Here is a 25,408-nt window from a genome sequence, read left to right as displayed (position 1 = left end):
TATTTTCAAATTTCTTCTCTTATTGCCTGATTGGCCCATTTATTCTTTAGTAGGGTGTTCTTTAACCTCCATGTTTTTGGAGGTTTTCCAGACTTCTTCCTGTGATTGATTTCAAGTTTCATAGCATTGTGATCTGAAAGTGTGCATGGTATGATCTCAATTCTTTTATATTTATTCAGGCCTGCTTTATGTCCCAGTATGTGATCTATGTTGGAGAATGTGCCATGCACACTTGAGAAGAAAGTGAATTACCTGGCCTCAGGATGTAGAATTCTAAATATAGCTGTCAAATCCATCTGGTCCAATGTGTCATTCAAGTCCATTGTTTCTTTAGTGATTTTCTGTCTAGTTGCTCTATCCATTGCTCTAAGTGGAGTATTAAAATCCCCTGCTATTAGCACATTCTTGTCCATAAGATTGTTTCTGTTTTGTGATTGTTTTATATATTTAGGTGCTCCCATATTTGATGCATAGTCATTTATAATTGTTAGCTCTTCCTGATGGTTAGAGCCTGTAATAATTATATAATGCCCTTNTTATCTCTCCTTCTATTCTTAATGACAGGCTTGCTGGATAGAGAATTCTTGGGTACATATTTTTCTGTTCATCACATTGAAGATCTCCTGCCATTCCTTTCTGGCCTGCCAAGTTTCAGTAGATACGTCTGTCACCACTCTGATAGGTTTCCCTTTGTATGTGAGGGCCCTTTTCTCCCTAGCTCCTCTCAGAATTCTCTCTTTATCCTTATATTTTGCCAGTTTCACTATGATATGTTGTGTAGATGATCGATTCACATTACATCTAAGGAGAGTTCTCTGTGCCTCTTGGATTTCAAGATCTGTTTCCTTCCCCAGATTGGTGAAGTTCTCTGCTTCAGCACCTTTCCCTCTCTCTTCCTCTTCTGGAATTCCTATGATATGGATATTATTCCATTTGGTTGTGTCGCTGAGCTCTTGAACTCTCCTTTCATGTTCCTGGATCAGTTTGTCTCTATTTTCCTCAGCTTCCTCTTTTTATATAATTGTGTCTTCTAAATCACTTATTCTCCTTTCTGCTTCTTCAGTCCGTGCATTGGATGCCTCCATTTTATTTTGCATCTCATTTATTGCATTTTTTAATTCATCACAACTATTTTTAAGCTCCACAGTCTTTGTAGCAATAGTTTCTCTGGTGTCTTCCATGCTTTTTCAAGCCCACTTTTTCAAGTGATTAATTTTATGACTGTTGTTCTAAATTCTTGTTCAGTTATGTTGCTTATATCTGTTTTGAGCAGTTCTTCAGCTGTCATTTCTTCCTGGAATTTCTTTGGAGGAGAAGTCTTCCGTTTCGTCATTTTGGTTAGCTTTCTGTCTCTTGTTAGTTTTAAAAGCTTGTTATGCACTCTGCACCTGTGAGCGCTGCTGTATCAAAGAAGGCTCTTTGACTCTCCAGGGCCTGTCCATTCAGAAAGAGTTCTTTGAATGGTGTCTCTCGGTCTCCCGTTGAGACCCTGGTTATTTTATTTTCCTATTCATAGCGGTACTTGGAACTCTCCACCATGTGTACTTTGGCTTGTTCCTTGAGGTAGCCACTATAAGGTTTTTTCAGCAGACTCTGTCTCCTTTTTCTCCCTAACTCCTGGATTCTGTAAGGGTTCCTGTGGCTTCAGGCCTTCTCCGTTTGAGAGATGGGGGCGAGTGTGATGTACGGAGCTCCCTACTTCTCCGCCATCTTGCCTCTTTCCACCATTGCATTTTGATAAGAAGTGCATGGACTCTAAAGATGGCATTGGGTAGTATGTAGATTTTAACGTTAACTCTTGTGACCTGTGAACACAGGATATCTTTCCATTTCTTTGTGCCCACTTTAATTTCTTTCATCGGTGTGGTCTAGATTTTGTTATTAGGTCTTTCACTTCCTTGGTTAAATGTTCCTATTTATTTTATTGTTTTTGATGCTATTGTAAATGGGATTGTCTTATTTTCACATAGTTTATTGGTAGTGTATAGACATGCAGCTGATTTTTGTATATTGATTTTGTATCCTGCAATTTCCCTGAATTTGTTTATTCTAATAGTATTTTGTTGGCTTCTTAAGGATTTGCTATCTCCAAGCTCATATCATCAGCAGAGACAGTTTTACCTCTTCCTTTCCAATTTGCATGCCTTTTTTTTTTCTTGCCTAATTACTCTGCTGTCTAGGACTTTCAGTGCACTGTTGAATAGAAGTGGTGAGAGTGGGCATCCTTGCTTTTTTGTGTGATTTTAGAGAAAAAGCTTTCAACCTTTTACCATGGAGCATGATGTTACTCGTGGGTTTGTCATATATGGTCTTTATTCTGCTGAGTTGTGTTTCTTCTATACTCAGTTTGTTGAGAGCTCTTAACATGAAAGAATGTTGAATTTTGTCAAATGCTTTCTCTGCATCTATTGAAATAATCATGATTTTTGTCTTTTATTCTATTAATGTGGTGCGTCACATCTATTGATTTGTGGACGGTGAACCATTTTTGCATTCCTAGAATAAATCCCACTTGATCATGATATATGGGCATCTTAACGTGGGTTAGGTAGTATTTTTTGAAAATTTTTGCATTTATATTCAACAGGTATATTGGCCTTTAGTTCTCTTGTAGTATTTTACCTGGCTTTGGTATCAGGGCAATGCTGGCCTGGTGAAAGGAGTTTGGAAGTGCTTCTTCCACTTCTATTTTTTTGGAAGAGTTTGAAAGGGATTGGTAAATGCTCTGTAGATTTCACCAGTGAAGCCATCTAGTCCTGGACTTTTACTTGTAGCAGCTTTTTCATTACTGATTAAATTGCCTTTTTTGAGTCTATTGAAATTTTCTTCATTTTTTAAAAAGTGAGCTATAATTGACTTATAACATTTAGTTTCACTTGTACAGCATAATGATATGTATAATCACCACAAGTCTAGTTAGCATCCATACGTGGGTAGTTTTTTTTTTTTTCTGGTGATGAGTACTTTTAAGTTATACTATCTTACTATTTTTAAATAGTACTATTAACTATAGTCACCATGTTGTACATTACATCGCCATGACTTATTTATTTTATAAATGTAAGTTTTCACCTTTGACCCTCATCACCAATTTCACCCTGCCCCCATCCCTACCTCTGGCAGCCACCAATCTGTTCTCGGTATCCATGAGTTTGGTGTTATGTTTTGTTTAGATTGTACATATAACTGACTATTTGTCTTTCTCTATCTGACTTATTTCATTTAACATAATGCCCTCAGGGTCCATCCATGTTGTCACTAACGGTAAAATTTCCTTCTTTATTATAATTGAATAGTTTTCCGTTTTACATACATATATAAAATGTGTATACATGTATACATATATGTATATACATATACGTATATATGTGTATACGTACACACACACACACACATATATATATATATAGACACACACACACACACNAACTGACTATTTGTCTTTCTCTATCTGACTTATTTCATTTAACATAATGCCCTCAGGGTCCATCCATGTTGTCACTAACGGTAAAATTTCCTTCTTTATTATAATTGAATAGTTTTCCGTTTTACATACATATATAAAATGTGTATACATGTATACATATATGTATATACATATACGTATATATGTGTATACGTACACACACACACACACACACATATATATATATACACACACACACACACACACACACCTTTTCTTTATTCATCCAGTGATGGACATTTAGATTGTTTCAATATCTTGGCTATTGTAAATAACGCTACAATGAACATGGGGGGGGTGCGCAGATATTTCTTTAACATAGTGATTTTGTTTCCAAAAGTGGAATTTCTGAATCACATGGTGTATCTAATTTTAATTTTTTGAGGAACCTCCATACTGTTTTCCATAGTGGCTATACTATGTTTCATTCCCAACAACAGTGCATAGGGTTTCCTTATTTCCACATCTTGCCAATCCTTGTTATTTCTTGCTTTTTTGATAATAGCTGTTCTAACAGGTGTGAGGTGATATATCATTGTGGTTTTGATTTGCCTTTCCCTGATGATTAGTGACGTTGAGCACCTTTCCACATACCTGTTGGTCATCTGTATGTCTTTGGGAAAATGTCTATTCAGATCTTCTGATAGTTTTTTAAATTGGATTGTTCGAGTTTTGCTATTGAGTTATAGGAGTTCTTCATATATTTTGGATATTACTCCTTTATCAGATAGGATTTGCAAACATTTTTTCCCATTCTTTAGGTTGCTGTTTCATTTTGTTGATGCTTTCCTTTGCTACGCAGGAGCTTCCTTGTTTTCTGTAGTCCTACTTGTTTGTTTTTGTTATTGTTGCCTTTGATTTTGGTGTCAAATCAATAAATATCACTAAGACCAATAACAAGGAGCATACCTTTTCTGTTTTATTCTAAGAGTTTTATGGTTTTAGGTCTTACAGTCTTTAATCCAGTTTGAGTTAGTTTTTGTGTATGGTGAAGACAGTGGTCCAGTTTCATTCTTTTGTATGTCGTTGTCCAGTTTTCCCAACATGTTTATTGAAGATAAATGTATATTTTTGGTGCCTATATTGTAAACTAACCAACCACATAGGTGTGGGGGTGTTGCTAGACTCTCTATTATGTTTTATTGATCTGTGTGTTTTTATGCCGTATCATAGTGTTTTGCTTACTATAGCTTTGTAATGTAGTTTAAAATCAGAAGTGTGATGCCTCCAGCTTTGTTGTTCTTTTTCAAGATTGCTATGGCTATTCAGGGTCTTTTGTTATTCCATACAAATTTTTGGATTGTTCTAATACTGTGAAAAATGCCATTGGAATTTTGATAAGGATTGCATTGGATCTGTAGTTTGCTTTAAGTAATATGCACATTTTAACAATATTAATTCTTCTAATCCATAACCATAGAATATTTTTCCATTTGTTTGTGTCCTCCTTCATTTCTTTTATCAGTGTCTTACGGTTTTCAGTTTATAGTTCTTTGCCTCCTTGGTTAAATTTATTCTTAGTTATTTTTATGTAATTACTCTATTTAATACGATTATGAATGGGATTGTTTTCTTAATTTATCTTTCAGATAGTTTGTTATTCGTGTTTATTTTTTAAAAATTTTTAATGTTTTATTTATTTTTGAAAGAGAGAGAGAGAGAGACTATGTGTGTGTGTCGTAGATAGAGGGAGATACAGAATCCAAAGACAGGCTCTAGGCTCTGAGCTGGCTGTCAGCACAGAGCCTGACATGGGGCTCGAACACACGAACCATGAGATCATGACCTGAGCCAAATTCGGACGCTTAACCAACTGAGCCACCCAGGCACCCCGTTATTCATGTTTAGAAACACAACTAATTAGGGATGCCTGGGTGGCTCAGTTGGTTAAGTGTATGACTGAGGCTCAAGTCATGATCTCGTGGTTTTTGAGTTCGAACCCCGCATCAGGCACAGAGTGTGGAGCTTTCTTCGGGTTCTGTGTCTCTCTCTGCCACTCCCCTACTCATGCTTTCTCTCTCTCTCTCTCAAAAGTAAATAAACACATAAAAATTAAAAAAGAAATACAGCTGATTTTTATATATTGATTTTGTATTCCGTGATACAAATTACTGAATTTATTTCAACAGGTTTTTGATGGAGTGTTTAAGGTTTTCTGTATATAATATCATGTCTTCTGCATATAGTGACAGTTTTACTTCTTCCTTTCCAATCTGAATGAACTCCCTCCCCTACTTTTGTTTTGCTTACTTGGCTCTGGTTACGACGTACAATACTATATTGAATAAAAGTGGTAGGAGTGGGCTTCCTTATCATGTTCCTGATCTTGGAGGCAGGGGTTTCAGCTTTTCACTGTTGAGTATGTTAGCTGTGGGCTTGTCATATGTTGAGACCTTGTCATACGTTGTCATAGCTGTGGCCTTTATTATGTTGAGGTACATTCCCCCATACCCAATTTGGTGAGAGTTTTTATCATGAAAGGATGTTGAATTTCATCAAGTGCTTTCTCTATATTTATTAAGATAAGCATATGGTTTTTATCCTTCATTTTGTTACTGTGATGTACCGCATTGATTAATTTGTTGCTGTTGACCCATTATTGCATCCTTGAAATAAATCCCTCTTGATCATGGTGTATGATCCTTTTAAATTATTGTTGAATTTGGTTTGCTGATATTTTGTTGAGAATTTTGTATGTATGTTCATCAGGGATCTTGGCCTATAATTTTTGTTTCTGGTACTATCCTTCTCTGGTTTGGTATCAGAGTAGTGAAGATCTTGTAAAATGTTCTCTTTTCTTCAGTTTTTTGGATGAGTTTGGTAAGGATTAGTATCAGTTCTTCTTTTAATGTTGGTAGAATTTACCAGTGAAGCCTGGTCCTGGACTTTTGTTTATTGGGAGGTCTTTGATTATTGATTCGGTTTTCTTAATGGTAATTGGTTTGTTCCTATTTTCTATTTCTTCATGATTCATCTTGGTAGACTGTATTTGTTTCTAAAATTTACCAAGAAAAAAAAAATTTACCCATTTCTTCCAAGTTGTCCAATTGTTGGTATGATCATAGTAGTGCTTCATGGTCCTCAGTATGTCTGTGGTATCAACTGTAATGTCTTTCTTTTTTCTTTTTCAAATTTCTTTTTATTTTTCAACATGACCTTAACTTTAAAAGGCATCAGGGTACAAACACCATAAAGTCATTCATTAAAATATTTAGTTGAACTGATGGCAGTATAATACAGTGTATTTCATATGGCTTCTTCATCTTGGCAAGGCAACTAATCAGGCAGGGGTTTTTTCTTTCTCAAATTTTTATTTAAATTCCAGTTAGTTAACATACAGCATAATATTAGTTTCAGGTATAGAATTTCTGATTTGAATTCTCTCTCTTTTTCTCTTCATGAGTCCAACCAAAAGTTTGTTTGTTTTTTGAAAAACACAGCTGTTTTTGTTTTCCTTCCTAAAATAGTTTATTGTCAAGTTGGTTTAAATATAACACCCAGCGCTCATCCTAACAAGTGCCCTGTTAATGGATCCTTTTCTATTGTGTTTTTATCTCTATTTCATTTATTTCTGCTCTGACCTGTGTTATTTCCTTTCTTCTGCTAAGTTTAGGCTTAGTTCTTCTTTTTCTGGTTACTTAAAGGGTAACGTCAGATTGTTTGAGACGTCTTTTGTATCTTAACGTTGTCAATTATTGCAATGAACTTCCCTCTGTAGACTTGCCTTTGCTGCACCCCTTAAGTTTAGTATGTTGTCTTCCCATTTCCATTTGTTTTCAGACATGTTTTTATTTCTTTTTTTATTTCTCTTTTGACCCATTGCTTGTTAATAGAATATTGTTTAATCTCTACAAATTGTGAATTTTCTAGTTTTCTTCTTGTAATTGATTTCCAGTTTCATAGCATTGTGGTTGGAAAAGATGCTGATATGATTTCAGTCTTCTTAAATACATTAAGACTTGTTTGGGGAGCTTAATGTATGATCTGTCTTCGAGGTTGTTCGATTTGCACTTGAGAAGAATGGATATTCTCTTGCTTTGAGATGGAATGTTCTATGTGTATTTTTTAAGTCCCTCATCTAACAAGACATTTAAGGTCAATGTTTCCTTGTTGATTTTCTGTCTAGGAGATCTATCCACTGATGAAATAGTAGGGTATTAGAGTCCCCTACTATTATAGTGTTGCTGTCTATTTCTTCTTTTGGGTTTGTTAATATTTGCTTTATATATTTAGTACTTCTATGTTGGGTGCATAAATATTTACAAATGTTATATCCTTTTTTCTGGATTAACCCTTTTTTCATTATGTAATGCCTTTCTTTGTCTCTTGTTTTTATTTTAAAGTCTATTTTGGGGCGCCTGGGTGGCTCAGTTGGTTGAGCGTCCGAGTTCAGCTCAGGTCATGATCTCTCAGTTTGTGAGTTCGAGCCCCACATTGGGCTCTGTGCTGACAGCTCAGAGCCTGAAGCCTGCTTCAGATTCTGTGTCTCCCTCTCTCTCTGTACCTCCCTCACTCTCACTCCGTGTCTCTCTCTCTCAAAAATAAACATTTAAAAAAATTTTTTAAATAAAATAAAGTCAATTTTTTCTAAGTATAGCTACCCTAGATTTCTTTTGGTTTCAATTTGCATAGAATATCGTTTTCCATCCCTTCACCTTCAGTCGCAGTCCTTACATCTGAAGTGAGTCACCTGTAGACAACATATAGATGAGTCTAGTTTTTAAAATCTATTCAGCCACTCTATTTCTTTTAATTGGATAATTTAGTCCATTTATGTTTAAAGTAATTACTCATAGGTATAGGCATACCTCAGTGGTACTGCAGGTTGGTTCCAGACTACCACAATAAAGCTAATATTGCAATAAACCAAGTCAAATGGATTTTTTGTTTTTCCCAGTGCATATAAAAGTTGTTTATACTATATTATAGTCTAAGTGCGTTATTGCATTATGCCTTAAAAAATGTATATACCTTAATCAAAAAGTAATCTACTGCTTAACCAACTGAGCCACTCAGGTCCCCCCTTCAAAAGTAATGTATTGGGGCGCCTGGGTGGCTTAGTCGGTTAAGCGGCCGACTTTCGCTTAGGTCATGATCTCGCGGTTCGTGGGTTCGAGCCCCGCGTCGGGCTCTGTGCTGACTGCCAGCTTAGAGACTGGAGCCTATTTCAGAGTCTGTGACTCCCTCTCTCTCTGACCCTCCCCTGCTCACGCGGTCTCTCTCTCTCTCTCTCCTAGAAATAAATAAAACATTTAATTTATTGCTACTGAATGCTTACCATCACCTGAACATTCATCAAGTTATAATCACTGTTGACAGATCACCAAAAAGTTTTAAATAATAATGAAAATATTTGCAATATTGTGCAAATTACCAAAATATGACATAGAGACATGAAGTAAGCAAATGCTATTGGAAGAATGGTGCCAACAGACTTGAGCACATAGGATTGCCATAAAACCTCAATTTGTAAAAAGAAAAAGGGGAGGAAGGAAAGCAGTATCTGTGAAGTGCAATAAAGCAAAGCACAATAAAACAAATTGTGCTTATATGTATTTAATTGCCATTTTGTTTGTGGTTTCTTGGCTGTTTAGTAATTCTGTTGTCTTTTATTTCTTGCTCTCTTTTGTGATTTGATGATTTTTCTGTAGTGATATGGTAAGATGCCTTTTTCTGTATTTTTTTTTTGGGGGGGTGTCTGTATTTACTATAGTTCTTTGCTCAGCGTAAGCCATGAAGCTTACATACAATGATTTATGTTTTTAACAGTCTATTTTAACCTGATAACATCTGAAGTTCAAATGCATTCTAAAGGTCTGCATTTCTACTCCCCCCACCACTCTTTGTTTTGGATGTCACAATTTACTTTCTTTTCTTGTGTATCTATTAACAAATGATTGTAATTATAGTTTTTTTTTTTTTTTACTGCTTTTGCCTTTTAACCTTCATATTGATTTATCTATCACCTTTACATCATTAGACTATTCTGAATTTCACTATAGGTTTACCTTTACCAACGAGATTTATACTTTTTCATGGTTTGCTGTTACTGATGAGCGTCCTCTTGTTTCAGCTTAAAGAAGTCTCTCCAACATTTCTTGTAAGACCAGGCCATTGGTGATAAACTCCTGTAGCTTTTGTTTGTCTGGAAAACTCTTTATCTCTCCCCTGCAGTTCCAGTTAGATACAGTATTCTTGGCTGGTCGCTGCTTTCCCTTCAGCACTTTGAATACAGATCCGACCCTCTCTTGGCCAATAAGGTTTATGATGAGAAATCCGTTGATGGCATTCCCCTGTGCGTGACAAGCTTCTTTCCTTTTGCTGCTTTCAAGATTCTTTGTCTTTGATTTTTGACAGTTTTGTTATAACGTATGTTGGTGAAATCTTCTTTGGGTTATACCTGATGGAGATCAGTTAGCATCATGCACCTGGATGTGTAGACACATACTTTAAAGTCTCTTGGGTAAATACCTGGAAATGGAACTGTTGGGACATGGGATCAGCACTTCTTTAAACTGATTAGAAATGGCCAGTTGTCCAGATTCGTTTTTTAAGATCTGTACTTGCTCTCCATCCATGCCCACACTTGGTACTGTCAGTGCTGAGTACTCAGGCGGTGCCAAATATGTGGGTGTTGATTAATCACCCCATGCATTTATTTTATATTTGCCCACTTACAATTTTGCTTCTCCCTAAGTTAAAAAAAAATGTGTTTGGGCCTCTTTATTCAGGTCACATCACCAGTTGCTTTTGACCTTTTCCTTCTCGGTTAACAAAGTACTCCAAATAGAGCAGCCATTCAATACAGATACAGACTGATTCTTTGCCTTATAATTCCTGTACACATATTCCAGATTCAGAGAAGGCTCAAACAAAACTCCAGGACAAGCCTCATGAGAGTGCCTGGGTAGAAGTCTGTCATTAGAGAGAAGGAGTATGGGACTTGTACTCAGGGGAACACCCAGGTTACGTCAGACAACTAGAACTCATCTCTCCCTAGAGATACCTTATGTACAGGGATAAAGAATATTAACACACATTAATTCCTAGCATTTGGCCTACTCTTGACTCAAGGCCATCAGATCAGCACCAGTGGGAAGAGGCAGAAACTGTGAAAGCAAACCCCGTAATCCGGTGTCATCTTCCCAGGCGGCAGGAGAAGGGGAGCCATTCAGGAAGAAGCCCTGGCCCTTTTCTCTGGCTGTGCCCTCCCCTGACCTCCCGTACCCACAGCTTCCTCTAGCAGGATGGACACAGAGAGAGGAGCTGCTTTCCCTGCACGTCTAAACCTTTCTGCAAGAATCTGCAAGGGAAAGTGGCAGAAATTAGCAGACTCCTTGGCCCAGCACTGGGATCTGAGTGTCTGTCCACCAACCGCCAGAAGTTAAAATAAAGCTAGCATGCATAAGCTTGAGGCACCATCTATGAGAACAATAGCAAGGGAGGCTGTGAAAAGAACACAGCTTTCTTTAAAAATATGTGTGGTGAAATGGAAACATGGTTTTCCAAAATGAGTCATTAAAAAAAAAACAAAAACTTTTAGCGACCAGACATTAGAAGAGAAAGCCATCAGGGTTGTCAAATGGAGTGTGTGTGTGTGCGGGGACTATGTGTAGAGCACTGTAAACCGCTAAAAGGATCTTGTCTTTCTCTGAGAGAGTGAGAGGGGAGGTCACAGGAAGTTAGAGAGCAGCGCGTGACGTGGTCAAATTCACCCTGCCGCAGCCTCCTCCCTCTGACTGCTCTGGGGAGGGGGGTGCAGAAGCAGAGACACCTGTTAAGAGGCTTCTGCAATAATCCAGGAGAAAGATGATAGGGGCTGGGCCGGTTTCAAGAAGGCACAGGTTGTGAGTAGTGACCAAATTCTCACGTGTTTTTTTTTTTCTCAAAGTAGGAACAATAATATTTTCTGAAACGATGTGGAGGTGGGGGTGGGGGATAGGAGAAAGAAGATGTGAGAATGACTTCGAGACTTTTGGCCTGAGAAACTGGAAGAACGAAGTTGCCATCCACTGTAAGGAGGACCTCAGGGGAAGCTGGCGTGGCTGGGGGCGTGAAGGTCAAGAAGCCTGTTGACATGCGCTTAATACACTTGCGGGATCAGGGTGAGCATGGAAGTACACGGGAGGGAAGGGTGGAAAGAAGAACACGAAGTCAGGTGTTCAGCAAAAGTCAGGACAAAGGGAATAGGCTCACCTCTTCTCAGACACTGTTGGAAGATGAAGCCCTTGAACTTTGCCACTTTCCATCTCACGAACCTCTTCCAGGAGCGTCCTGTTGCAGGTGTTTGTAATCCTGTGCTATGCGGGAAGGATGAAAAGAAGCCATGAGCTTTACACAGTGGAAGCAGCAGTTTCACCCCTGTGGGATAGCTGGACGTCCCTTGCCCACAGGCTGGGGACGAGGGGTAGCTGGACGTCCCTTGCCCACAGGCTGGGGGATGAGGGGCACTGCGTTGTGCCCAGTCTCCAAGTGAACTCCGCCTCTTGCCTTCCTAGCAGCGATGGCGCATTACCACAGGGGGTGCTGGACAGAGCTGGGCAGTGCCGGTTAGCGGACGGCCACGCCGAGCGTGGCCGGTGGGCCCTGACCCTGGAGGAGTCGATCTGCATGAATTTAGCCAGACGGATGAAGGTTCATAGGACTGAGCCATGAGGCTGTAGGACTTTCTCTACCACGGTCACTAGTTCAGGACCTTGATTCTTACATTTTCAGCTGTGTTACCTCCGAGCCCCACTTCAGCCGGAGCGTCCTGTGCCGCTCATAGCACCCCTAATGGCAGAGTGGGCGTGTCCTGTCAGTACCTGGTGACAGGTGTGCATACCTGACTTGAAACATACAAGGCAAAGCTCTCCCTTTCCTTGGCAACCAGTTTTCATTAGGGTCCCTGTATTCATGCCCTCATCATTCATCCACTCACGTACTCTTTAAATTTTTCTGAGCCACCATTAGGTGTCAAAGCAAAAATAGACATTATTTCTACTTTCTCTTTTTTTAAATTTTTTAAAATGTTTATTTTTGAGAGAGAGACAGCACATGAGCAGGGGAGGAGCAGCAGAGAGAGAGAGGGAGACAAGAATCTGAAGCAGGCTCCAGGCTCCAAGCTGTCAGCACAGAGCCCAATGCGGGGCTCGAACTCAGAAACTGTGAGATTGTGACTTGAGCCAAAGTTGGATGCTTAACCGAGTAAGCCATCCAGACACTTCTGTTTCTACTTTCATAACGCTTCCAATGTATACAGAGAGACAGACAGCAGACGAGTGAACTGATGAGTCATGTCAGAGGGAAACAGGTGTGATGGAAAGGACTCCACATGGCGCCATTACAGAAAGAGGCAGAGGTAGAGGCCTGGCAAGGGTATTATGGAAGGTTCCTCTGGCAAAGTGGCATTTGAGCTGGGCTACACGAGAAGCCAGCTAATGCCGGAGGCTGTGGGAGAGTGTTCTGGACAGAGGAAACCCCTACAGGAAGCTCCTGCAGTGGGAAGGGCATAGCGAGCATGCTCTGAGGGAGGGGAGGGACGGGGCTGGGCGGGCCATCTGTGGCCTTGCTAGGGGTCTGGCAGGTGCTCAGAAGTGACACAGAGGAAAGCTCACGGGCTTCTGACATCCCCAGACAAGTACAACAAAAAGGTGCAAAGCGTAGGCGGGTAGTAAGACTTGGTGGTTCATAGATTTTAGGCGGCTGAGACAGACAGAAGACTGGGTGATTGGGAGAGATTATTAGAGAGGTCAGTGGTCAAGTTGTAGAACAAAAAACGGCCAAGAATGTGATGTCACATACATTAAAATTGCGTTATAAAAGCATTAACAAGCAGATGGGTCAGTGGGTTAAGCTTCCAACTTCAGCTTAGGCCATGGTCTTCCGGTTCCTGAGTTCCAGCCCTGTGTCTGGCTCTGTGCTGCTGGCTCGGAGCCTGCAGCCTGCTTTGGATTTTGTGCTGTGTAACTCAAAGAGAGTGTGTTAGTAGTATATACAGTCTTTTAAAATCCAAATCACATGTATATTTGGATTATTTCGCATTTTTACTTAATTTTCATGTAAGTAGCTTCCTGGGATTATGCCAAGAATTTAAAAAACATTTTTTTTAATGTTTTATTTTTTCTGAGAGAGAGAGAGAAAGAGAGAGGCAGTGTGAGCAGGGGAGGGTCAGAGAGAGAAGGAGATACAGAATCAGAGAAGCAGGCTCCAGGCTCTAAGCTGTCAACACAGAGCCCAACGCAGGACTCGAACCCACGAACTGTGAGATCATGACCTGAGCCGAAGTCGGACGCTTAACCGACTGAGCCACCCAGGCACCCCAATGCTAAGAATTTTAAAACTTTTTTTTAATGTTCATTTATTTATTTTGAGAGAGAGAGAGAACACAAGCAAGGGGAGGGGCGGGGGGGGGAGAGAATCCCAAGCAGGCTCTGCACCCCCAAAGCAGAGTCCACACAGGGCTTATCTCACCAACTGTGACCTCATAAGCTGAGCTGAAATCAAGAGTCAGATGCTTAACCAAGTGAGCCACCGAGGNCGCTTAACCGACTGAGCCACCCAGGCACCCCAATGCTAAGAATTTTAAAACTTTTTTTTAATGTTCATTTATTTATTTTGAGAGAGAGAGAGAGAGAGAGAGAACACAAGCAAGGGGAGGGGCAGAGAGAGAGGGGGGGAGTGAATCCCAAGCAGGCTCTGCACCCCCAAAGCAGAGTCCACACAGGGCTTATCTCACCAACTGTGACCTCATAAGCTGAGCTGAAATGAAGAGTCAGATGCTTAACCAAGTGAGCAACCTAGACGCCCCATTTGTACCAAGATTTTTTTTAATGTTTATTATTGAGACAGAGAGAAACAGAGCACGAATGGGGGAGGGGCAGAGAGAGAGAGGGACTCACAGAGTCAGAAGCAGGCGCCAGGCTCCGAGCTGTCAGCACAGAGCCTGATGTGGGGCTCCAACCCACAAACTGTGAGATCATGGCCTGAGCCGAAGCCCGACGCTCAATCGACTGAGCCACCCAGGCGCCCCTGTACCAAGATTTTGAAATCGTTCTGGATCACAGAATATTTTATAAGCAGGACACATAAGTAGATTAGTAAAAGAAATAGGTATGGTTGAGGTTAAACACAAAACAGAGCCAGAGGAGCTGCTCCTCTGAGTCCTGTGGCTTTAGTGGCAGCATTTTACAGCGGCCTTGACATGGAAGACATGCCTGTGCACTGTCAACATCTGGCACATTCTTCATCTTCTATGTGACAGCACAATGTGCCCAATCGATTACTTTGTTCCTCAGCAATTATTTCTGAAGTTAAATCGAGAACCTTGTGGCTAGGATGTGGATTAGGATACAGTCAGGAATAATTAGGAGCAATATACGGCACATTAAAATGTAGTCGTTTAAAATTTCCCTAGATCAAGTACTTAATAGAAAGTTTTTCTTTCTTTCCAGAAAGAATCTCATCCCACTTAATAGAAATACTGATGCTCAGAAATGGAACATAAGCAACGTGATAAAAATTGCATTCTGTAAGCGAAGGAAAGTATAGGATGAAATAGGACCAAAACATATTACACTGGGGAAATGAGTGCCCTCGCTTAGATATGAAATGCTCATTCTGAAGAATGTTTTTAATGTTTATTTATTTGAGAGAGAGAGCATTCCAAGCAGGCTCTGTACTGGTACCAGAGTGCAGACGTGGGGCTCGATCTCACCAACTGTGAGATCACGACCTGAGCCAAAATCAAGAGTTGGATGCTTAGCTGACTGAGCCCTCCAGGCGCCCCTGAAATGGTTACTTTAAATTGGGAGCCTTCACTGTATCCTAGTTCAGTTCAGGTGTCTGTCTCCATAGCAGCCCCGGCTCTGCTAGTAGGAACACTTCGGTACTGAGTTGATGCCGCTGGGGGCAGTGCATGCTGTAGCCCTCAGGTGGGAGGTGCCCCCAAAATGGAAAATGGTATGTTTCCAGGTTTTTTGGTTATTTTTTTTTGGTTGGTTTTTTTTAATGTTTTATTTATTTCTGAGAGAGAGAGAGACAGCATGAGCAGGGGAGAGGCAGAGAGAGAGGGAGACACAGAATCTGAAACAGGCTCCAGGCTCTGAGCTGTCAGCACAGAGCCCGTCGTGGGGCTCGAACCCACGAACCATGAGATGATGACCTGACCTGAAGTCGGACACTTAACCGACTGAACCACCCAGGCGCCCCTCATATGTTTTTAAAAAGTGAAGAATGTCTTTCTAATTTGAACATCTCCCTCCTATTTCTTATCTTATTATTAGTTTTTAATCTGTGATCGTCTGGTATCAGGTTTTGGTTCTTCTAAAGTGGATAGAAGATATATAAGTCCCACTTCTAAAGAGTAAGTGGATGACCTTTCAGGAAAAATCCTGAACTGGGTAATTCACTACCCAAGTTACCTCTTGTGCATTTCGATGCCATCTTCCCCTCCCCCCCAAATTGGTTGCTGGGGAATCTACAGTAAAAGGCAGAAGACATTTACTTCTTCTGACTTTTAATATTCAAGAAGTGGCAAATTTTCAAATTTAACTTAATTTGAAAAGCATATAATTGGAAAAGAAAAATTAACCATGACAATCTATTTTTTGGTTACTACCTTATTTTTTAACTTACGATGTCCATAATAGATTTAGAATCAGGCACATAATGGGGACTATGAAGAAACCCAGCCAGAAGTGTGGACAAACCAGGGCCATACTGATCTGCAAATAAGTAGAAATAAAGAGTATTTAAAGAGGAATCTTTCAGTTTGTCAGTATTGAGTACCAAATGCAACTTTCAGTTTCCCTTTTCCTCCACAAAAACCGGGGTATGCAGGTATGGATGTAGTCACAGGAGTCTAGACTACTAAATCAATGTAAGTACATAAAACCTAAATAGAGTATTGACTAACTTAACTTAATAGTATATTCTATAAACAATCAACCAAATAAATATTTTGATCAAATAAGGTTTATCTCAGGAATGCAAGAGTGGTTCAGCCTTATATTACCTAGCAACAAAACTGTACTTAACTTCCAGACAGTTGTGCCAGTATAGTCCCCCGCCAAAAATCACTCTTCCCTCTGCCTGATTAATTGGTAGCTAACTGATCACTTTAGTTCAGTCAAGACTGTACTGATTTTGAGACTGGGCAAGGCTCTGTATTATATATTTTTAAAATTTTCTCTATATTCTGATGTTTCACCATCTTAACATAAAACCTTTCTCTGAGAGCCAGTCAGTTCTTAGAGATAGTAAGATCTCAGCAGGGAGGTTGCCTTCGATCTGCAAACTAATCCACAGCCCTATCTCCTTTATCTGGCCCATACACCCCAGGAGGAATATTCCTCTGCCAGAATCATTCCAGAACCAGGTACCAGGCAGCTAGAAACCATCCCTATAGCGCAAAGCCTGCAAAAGTCATTTAAACTAGCCATTCCTGGGCTCTTTACCCTGTTCTGCGTTGCCTTTTGCATGGAAGCCCCAACAAAGGCAAGGCTTAAGCATTCCCCAGCTCCCGTGTTTCTCCTCCTGACCACCCTGGTCTCCTTCCCATGTGGCATGCTGTGATTTATCTTTAGGACCTGTGACAATAATACATTTTATTGAAGTGGCTATGGTAAGTCCTTACCAGTCAGTAATTACTCTAAATGTAAATGGATTAAAATCTCCAATCAAAAGACACAGAGTGACTGGAAAAATAAAAAAGACCAAACAATATGCTGCTGATAAGTGACTCAGTTCAGCTTTAGGGACACATAGGCAAAAGTAAAGGGATTGAAAAAGGTATTACAAGTAAATGGTAACCAAAAGGGCAGGAATGGTTATACTAATATTAGGTAAAATAGACATTCAGGCCAAATCAGTCATAAGAGACAAAGATGGCCATTATATAGTATAATGGATGTCAATTCATTAAGAGGATATAAGAATTGTAAGTTTATTTGCACCTGACATGGGAGCACCTAAATATTTAAACCAGATATTAACAAAACTGAAGGGGTAAATTCACAGCAATATAATAATAGTAGGGAATTGAATTTCCCCACTTTCAACAATGGATAGATCATTTGGACAGGAAATCAATAAGGAAACAGGAGACCTCAATAACACAATAGACAGAATGGACCTCATAGACCTATTCAGAACATTCCATCCAACAGCACCAGAATACGCATTCTCCAGTGCACATAGAACATTCTCCAGGTTAGATTACATGTTGGGCCACATAGCAAGCCTTAACAAATTTAAGAACATTGAAATAATATAAAGTATTTTTCCCTGATCATAATTGTATTTAATTAGAAATCAATACTAGGAGGAAAACTGGATAAAGTCACAAATACGTGGAAGTTAAACAGCACACTACTGTGTAACCAATGAGTCAAAGAAGTCAAAAGGGAAATCACTCTAGAATAAATCCTACTTGACTTTGATGAATTATTTTTTTAATGCATTGTTGAATTTGGTTTGCTAATATTTTGTTGAAGATTTTTGATCTATGTTTATCAGAGATCTTGAACCTGTAGTTCTCTTTTTTTGTAGTGTCTGTCTGGTTTTGGTGTCAGGGTAATGCTGGCCTTAATAGAATGAATTTGGAGGTCTTCCTTCCTTTTTTAGAAGTGTGAGAAGAATAATATTTATTTTGTTTAATCTTGTTTAAATGTGTGGTAGAATTCACTTGTGAAGCTATCTGTTCCCGGACTTTTGTTTGTTGGGAGTTTTTTTGATTATCAGCTCAATTTCATTACTTAGTAATTCATCTGATCAAATTTTCTTTTCCTTTTTATTTCTTATTCAGTTTTGGAAGATTGTATGTTTCTAGGATTTATCAATTTCTTCTAGGATGTCCAGTTCATTGGCATATAATTTTTATATTAGTCTCTTATAATCCTGTGTATTCCTGTGGTGTCAGTTGTTATTTCTCATTCTTTACTTCTGATTTTATTTACTTGAGTCCTCTCTCTTATTTTCTAGATGAATCTGGTTTATCATTGTTGTTTATCTTTTCAAAGAAACAAACCCCTGGCTTCATTGATCTTTTCTATTTTTGGTCTGTGTTTCATTTATTTTTGCTCTAGTCTTTATTATGAACATTACACTTTGAATTCATTATCAGGCATATTGCTTATTTCAGTTTCATTTAGATCTTTCGCCGTAACTTTGTCCTGTTCTTTCGTTTGGTACATATTCTTCTGTATCCTCATTTTGTCTAACTTTGAGGTCAGCTGTGTCTCCTGGTCTTGGAAGTAGTGGTCGTGCGGGCCCTTGTAGCACAGTGCTCCTGGGTCACCAGAGCTAGGTGTTCCAGAAGTATCTCCTATGTGGACTGCCTGCACCCTACTGTTGTGGCTGAGCCACATTTGCCTTTAGCCCCGCTGGCTGCAATGACCTCCTTTGCCTGCTATCGGCACGATGGGCATGGTTTAGTCTCTGCATTGCTGAGGGGCCTGTCAATCAATGTGGATACACCAGATTAACAAGAGAGAGGGTAAAAGTTATACAGTCATCTCAAGAGATGCAGAAGAGCGCTTGGCAAAATGCAACATCCATTCACAATAAAAACTCTCAAGAAAATGACTTTAGAGGGAACACAGCTCAACATAATTAAGGCCATATACAAAAAATCCACAGTTAACATTATATGCAATGGTACAAAACTGAGAGCTTTTCCTCTAAGATCAGTAACATGACAAGGATGTCCATTTTCACCACTTTTATTCAATACAGTACTGGGAGTCCTAACTGCAGCAGTCAAACAAAAAAAAGAAATAAAAGGCATCCAAATTGGTAAGGAAGAAGTAAACCGTCATTTTCTCTGGCTTATTTCACTTAGCATAATACCTTTTAAGTCCATCTACAATCTCATAAATGGCAAGAACTCATTATTTTTATGACTAATACTCCTCTGTGTGTGTGTTTGTGTACATACTACATCTTCTTTGTCTATTCCTCTATCTGTGGATACCTGGGTTGCTTTCACATCAATGCTATTGTAAATAATGCTGTAGTAAATACAGGGGTGCATATACCTTTTTGAATTAGTATTTTTTTGTTTGGGTAAATACCCAGTAGTGGAATTATGGGATCATAGGGTATTGTTACTTTTAATTTTTTGAGGACCCTCCATGGCGTTTTTCACAGTGGCTGCACCCGTTTACATTCCCATCCACAGTGCACAGCAGTTCTCTCTTCACCACATCCTCACCAACACGTGTCATTTCCTGTGTGTTTGATACTAGCTATTCTGACAGGTGTGAGGTGATACCTCTTTGCGGTTTTGATCTGTGTTTCCCTGATGATGAGTAATGTTGAGTATCTTTTCATGTGTCTGTTGGCCATCTGGATGTGACTCTTGGCTTTTATAGGTATAACAAAAGTAATCAAACCAGGTGACTTCAGCACAAATGGAGTTATTTGCAAGGAGGCTTTTGTTTTTGTTTTTGTTTTTTTTACCGGTTTGGCAAATAGATTTCCCGCATGCCATGCCAAAATCAGGGTTGAAACCCTTTTCTGTGAAGCGTGCGTGATGAGAATCAATAGATCTTCTGTATGTAAACACTTTGTTTTTGCTCGCAATCTTGGCAGTTCTACCAAGGGTAAAGAGGTGATTTGTGAATAGAATTAATAATCAAAGGAAAGGAAGAAATTAAATATGTCTTTGCTACAAGCGTCAAGGAGTTCGTTTTCACTCTCTAGATTGGAGTATATTTAAGAACTGAAACAATACATATCCTTAACACTCTGGGCCCAGAAACAGGGAGCTCAAGCCCAGGATAAATGAATGGCTCTCTCAGTGGAGAATAGCTTTTTTCTAGATGTGTATGCAGGAAAGGTGCATTAGGGAAAGGATTTTTAAAGGAACTGAGGAACAAGTAAAAAGAATAATATTTCATTTAATATCTAAACAACAAGCTGCATATTCCTTATCGTAACATTCAATTTAGGCTTAAAACATTCAAAAAATACAAAATTTAAAATTATCAATCTCAGTTTATTTTTGTGTAGGGTGTAAGAAAGTGGTCCAGTTTCATTCTTTTGTATCTAGCTGTCCACTTTTCCCAACACCGTTTGTTGAAGAGAATGTCTTTCCTATTGCATATTCTTGAAGATTAATTGATCATATAATAATGGGTTTATTTCTGGGTTCTCTGTTCCTTTGATCTATGTGTCTGTTTTTGTGTACCATACTGTTTACTACAGATTTGTAATATACCTTGAAATAGGGGATTGTGATACCTCTAGTTTTCTTCTTCTTTCTCAAGATTGCTTTGGCTATTTGGTGTCTTTTGTGGTCCCGCTCAAATTCAAGGACTCTCTGTTCTATTTCTGTGAAAAATGCTGTTGGCATTTTGATAGGGATTGCATTAAATGTGTACATTGCTTTGGGTAGTATAGACATTTGGACAATAGTCTCCCAATTGATGAGCGTGGAATATCTTCCCATTTGTTTGTTACCTTCAGTTTCTTTCATCAGTGTTTTATAGTTTTCAGAGTACAGGTCTGTCACCTACTTGGTTACGTTTATTCCTAGGTATTTTATTATTTTTGGTGCAGTTGTAAATGGACTGTTTTCTTAAATTCTCTTTCTGCTACTTCATTATTAATGTATAGAATGCAGTGGATTTCTGTATATTGACTTTGTATCCTGTGACCTTACTGAATTCACTTATAAGTTACAGTAATTTCTTTTTTTTGGTGACGTCTTCAGGGTTTTCTACATCTAGTATTACGTCGTCTGCAAATAGTGATAGTTCTACTTCTTTCTTAGCAATTTGAGTGTCTTTTCTTTCTTTTTCTTTTTTTTTTAAATTGCTCATCAGCAACTTTTTAAAATATTTTTATTTATTTCTAGGAGAGAGAGAGAGAGACAGCGTGAGCAGGGGAGGGTCAGAGAGAGAGGGAGATACAGACTCTGAAACAGGCTCCAGGCTCTGAGCTGGCAGTCAGCACAGAGCCCGACGCGGGGCTCGAACCCACGAACCGCGAGATCATGACCTAAGCGAAAGTCGGACGCTTAACCGACTAAGCCACCCAGGCGCCCCTTTTCTTTCTTTTTCTTGTCTGATTGCTGTGGCTAGGACGTCTAGTGCTGTGTTGAAAAGAAGTGGTGAGAGTGGATATCCTTGTCTCGTTCCTGATCTCAGCGTAAAAGTTCTCAGTTTTTCATTAAAATTCTCAATTTTAACACAGAATTGATGACAATATAAATATTCTCTCTTAAAATGGGAACAAAACCAGCTTACCACCACCCCTCACTACAACGCTTCTTTCACCACACTCATGAATTAAGGCTCATTCAACTGTTTTCTTATGTTAACAGCTTTATCGAGGCACAATTGACTTAGAATAAACTGAACAATATTGAAAGTGAACAATTTGATACGTTTGACATGCATTATATCCATGAGCTCATTAACACAATGAAGAATATATCTAGCATCCCCAGAAGTCTCTTTATTCTGCAATGTAACCACTCCTTCCTGCCCTTCCCTGCCATTTACCACCCACCACCTCTGTCTCCAGTTAACCACTGATCTGCTTTCTGTCTCTATATTTCAAATAAAAATGTTTTCTTAGTCGCCATACATACCATATAACAAGAACCTAATAAAGCATATGGCACATTAACATGAAAAATATAATTACAATATTAGCTATTTTAGATGATTCTGAAGTAATTATAGCTTTTATCAGTTATGCACAAAAGATAACAATTTTGGAAACAGCTAAGTAATTTTGAAGTCTAAAGCAATGAGACTTTAGATAAAACAATATTATAACTAAAACTTCAACTGGACTTTAGTTGAATCACCAACTGTTTCTAAATTGTATTGATTGCATCTTTTATTTCCAAACTATCTTGAAAGTAGATACCAAACTTTTATTATGAATAAACATAAGTGTTCATGAGGAATGTAAGGCATACTTACCACTTACAGCTAATAAAACTAACCTGTCCTCTCATTTCAGGAGCAAGAGGAATTGTGGGCCATAAGAAAGAGTAAATTGCAAAAAACACCAGCCATATAACTATGCTTCCCCAGATTGCCAAATGATTAAACTGTAGAAAGAAAAATATTACAAAGACACTTCAGCCTTTTGCATTTAAAAGGAAAAAATTATTTAACTCTATCAACTGACCAAATCATTTGCCCAGGCCATACGTTCTCACATGAAGAAAATGATAATCTGTCGATTTCTTGACACTTGAGCTCTCCTTTCTAATGTCCTTCTCAGAATACAGTTTGAATAGAAATCCTTAAGAGGGCTAAAAATTTGACCCTATCATATCTGTTCTTCGGGAATAATTCTGGAGAAAATAGCAGAAGTTGTGATTCTTCGACTGATTAAAACTGGAGGGTTTTCGGGGCGCCTGGGGTCGGAAGTCCGTTGAGCGTCTGACTTTCGCTTAGGTCATGATCTCGCGGTTCGTGGGTTCGAGCCCCGCGTCGGGCTCTGTGCTGACTGCCAGCTCAGAGCCTGGAGCCTGTTTCAGTCTGTGTCTCCCTCTCTCTCTGACCCTCCCCTGCTCACGCTCTCTCTCTCTCTCTCTCTCTCTCCTAGAAATAAATAAAAATATTAAAAAAAAACTGGAGGGTTTTCTGTGCATATCAAGTACCTGTGCCACTCAGATCAAGGTAATATTGGCTGAAGGATCACTGTCCGTGCCTGGGGCTGGAAACTGCCAAATCCCTAGTGGTAAATGCTAAGAAGGTAGGTCCATCTGCTGATCTGATCCACTTGCCTTGTATGATTTGTGTTAGCAGAGGGACAGGGAGTATGAGACCTGAGCTGGGTCGTTCTGGGTACCTCAGAGTTATCATCTATGCATAGATCAGTGACTCACTAGATGAAATCATTTCTGAAGGGTTCAAGTGCTCTCATCCTAGTAGGTGCTGCTCNTATGATGGGGAAAAATACCCATATGCCAATATTAGAGTATTTGTTATTTATCAGTCATTTTCAAAGGCGGTTTTTAAAACTCTTTGGAAATAATCTCTTAAAGGATTTCTCTCTTGTGATCATGTAGGAGACGATGGAGAAGAGAATCGGTTCAAGACACTGAGCTTAACCTTTTCAAACCCTTCAGTGCAGTTTCATGTAACCTGTTCCCTTACAGTCAGTCGGCAGAAATACGGGCCGCAAAGGGAGGCCTTCTGTGGGGCTTAGATCCCTGGTGGGTTTCTGTTGGGACCATCCCCTTGGGGGTAGCAGTCAGCCACCACTGCTGCTCTAAGATACATTTTTCTTAATTTTTTTTAATGCTTTATTTATTTCTAGGAGAGAGAGAGAGACAGCGTGAGCAGGGGAGGGTCAGAGAGAGAGGGAGACACAGACTGAAACAGGCTCCAGGCTCTGAGCTGGCAGTCAGCACAGAGCCCGACGCGGGGCTCGAACCCACGAACCGCGAGGTCATGACCTGAGCGAAAGTCGGACGCTTAACCGACTACGCCACCCAGGCGCCCCTCTAAGATACATTTTGTTATCTCTCCACCCCAGCCCATCTCTGCAGAATCCCCCCCGCCCCCAAGCTTCCAGAAGCACGGGCTCCCTCCCCCGCTCTCCCCACAGGCCAGAGGAGCCTGTGGTCCTTTTCTTTCCTGCACTAATTGCCTGGCTCCCTCCTAACCGACATGTGAGCTGGAGGGCAGCAGCCTGGTAGCTCGCAGGCCAGGAGAGACCCCTGTGTTTTGTTAAGCCTGCTTTGGCCTGGAAATGATGCCTTATTCATAAATGAGGTTCACCATATGCAGATCGTGTAAGTCATCAGGGACGTAAGAAACATTCACACTGAAGGGAATTTAATAACAATTAGAATAGAAAATAATTGTTTGCTTATGCTACACTGATGAAGTAGAAGCCATTTACAATCGGTGTGCCTTATGAATTGCTAATAAAATCGTTTTGTTCAGGACGCTTCAGTCCCCCCTTGGTGCTGATGTTCAGTTGGGGACGGTAGCAGTGCGAACACTCTGTGTTGATGACATTGGGGAAGAAATACATGATATGCTACGGAATCTTAGCTCTCCTAAGGTGACAGACTGGCTAAAATTCAGTTTCTCTCATGAACTTTTGAGTGCAGCTTGGAAAACAACTTATTTAGGGGTGTATATGTACATACATACAGATTCACTTAAATTACTGATCAGTTCACTGAAGTTCCACTTTTAATAATATCCTAGGGAAATCATTACTCCTGTCTGTATATAACACACAAGTATATCTGTGTTCATAACAGTTCTGATTGTATATCATTTATAGTAACAGAAGTTGAAACAATTCTAAAAACAATATAAATAATAACTACCCAAGTGATAAAATATCACACAGTCATTAAATGAGGTATAAATATTAAAGAGAGGGAAAAATGTTAAAGATCTAGTAGTAAGTGAAAAAAAGTAAATTATAAAACTATTAGGTTTTAGAAGTCTATTTTTATGAACAACAAACAAGCACACATAAAACAATGACTGAAAAAATAGAAACCAAAATGTCCATGTCATTGACATTGAACGGTATGGGCAATTTTTATTTCCTCCTTTTCTGTATTTGCTAAATCTTCTATTATAGTTCTGTACTTTGATAATAATAATGAATTAAGGATCTCAGCATGATAAGTTGAATCTATTTAAGATGTAATCTAGGGAAAGGAATTTTTAAAGACATTAGACTGCTAACACGCCACCATCCAGCTTAAATCGTCACTTGAATGTGCAAAACCAAAGAAGGCAAAATATGAAGAATAGAACAAAGTGCTTATTTTCTAAAGCTTAAAAAGTAAATCAACATGCAAACAACTATACTGGATTGAGGAACTGCCCAAAAGAATACTCACTTTATTCCAAGATAGTGTGTCTAAACCAGCTTTCAGACAAACAGTGACAACTACGTACTGTGCAAGGAGATAAAACGGGGAAATAGAGTGGGAAAATGTATTAAAATTTCCAGTAAAAC

The 25,408-nt window shown here is 39.3% G+C and overlaps 1 protein-coding gene across 1 annotated transcript in view; it reads right to left on the bottom strand.

The window, feature by feature from the left end:
- LOC144216133 (phospholipid-transporting ATPase IB-like) overlaps positions 1 to 25,408 on the bottom strand; it is a 194,503-nt gene that overhangs the window by 6,925 nt on the left and 162,170 nt on the right. The window contains exons 33-36 of the mRNA XM_077745421.1: positions 25,290 to 25,346; positions 22,407 to 22,514; positions 16,082 to 16,170; positions 11,663 to 11,761 (exon numbers count right to left, since the gene is read on the bottom strand). Coding sequence (XP_077601547.1) covers positions 11,663 to 11,761; positions 16,082 to 16,170; positions 22,407 to 22,514; positions 25,290 to 25,346 — 353 coding nt within the window. The remainder of the gene's footprint in view (positions 1 to 11,662; positions 11,762 to 16,081; positions 16,171 to 22,406; positions 22,515 to 25,289; positions 25,347 to 25,408) is intronic.

This window comes from Crocuta crocuta, unplaced genomic scaffold (assembly GCF_008692635.1).
Source record: "Crocuta crocuta isolate KB4526 unplaced genomic scaffold, BGI_CrCroc_1.0 scaffold258, whole genome shotgun sequence".
NCBI classification, from domain to species: Eukaryota; Metazoa; Chordata; class Mammalia; order Carnivora; family Hyaenidae; genus Crocuta; species Crocuta crocuta.
This window is presented reverse-complemented; position numbering and strand designations above follow the sequence as displayed.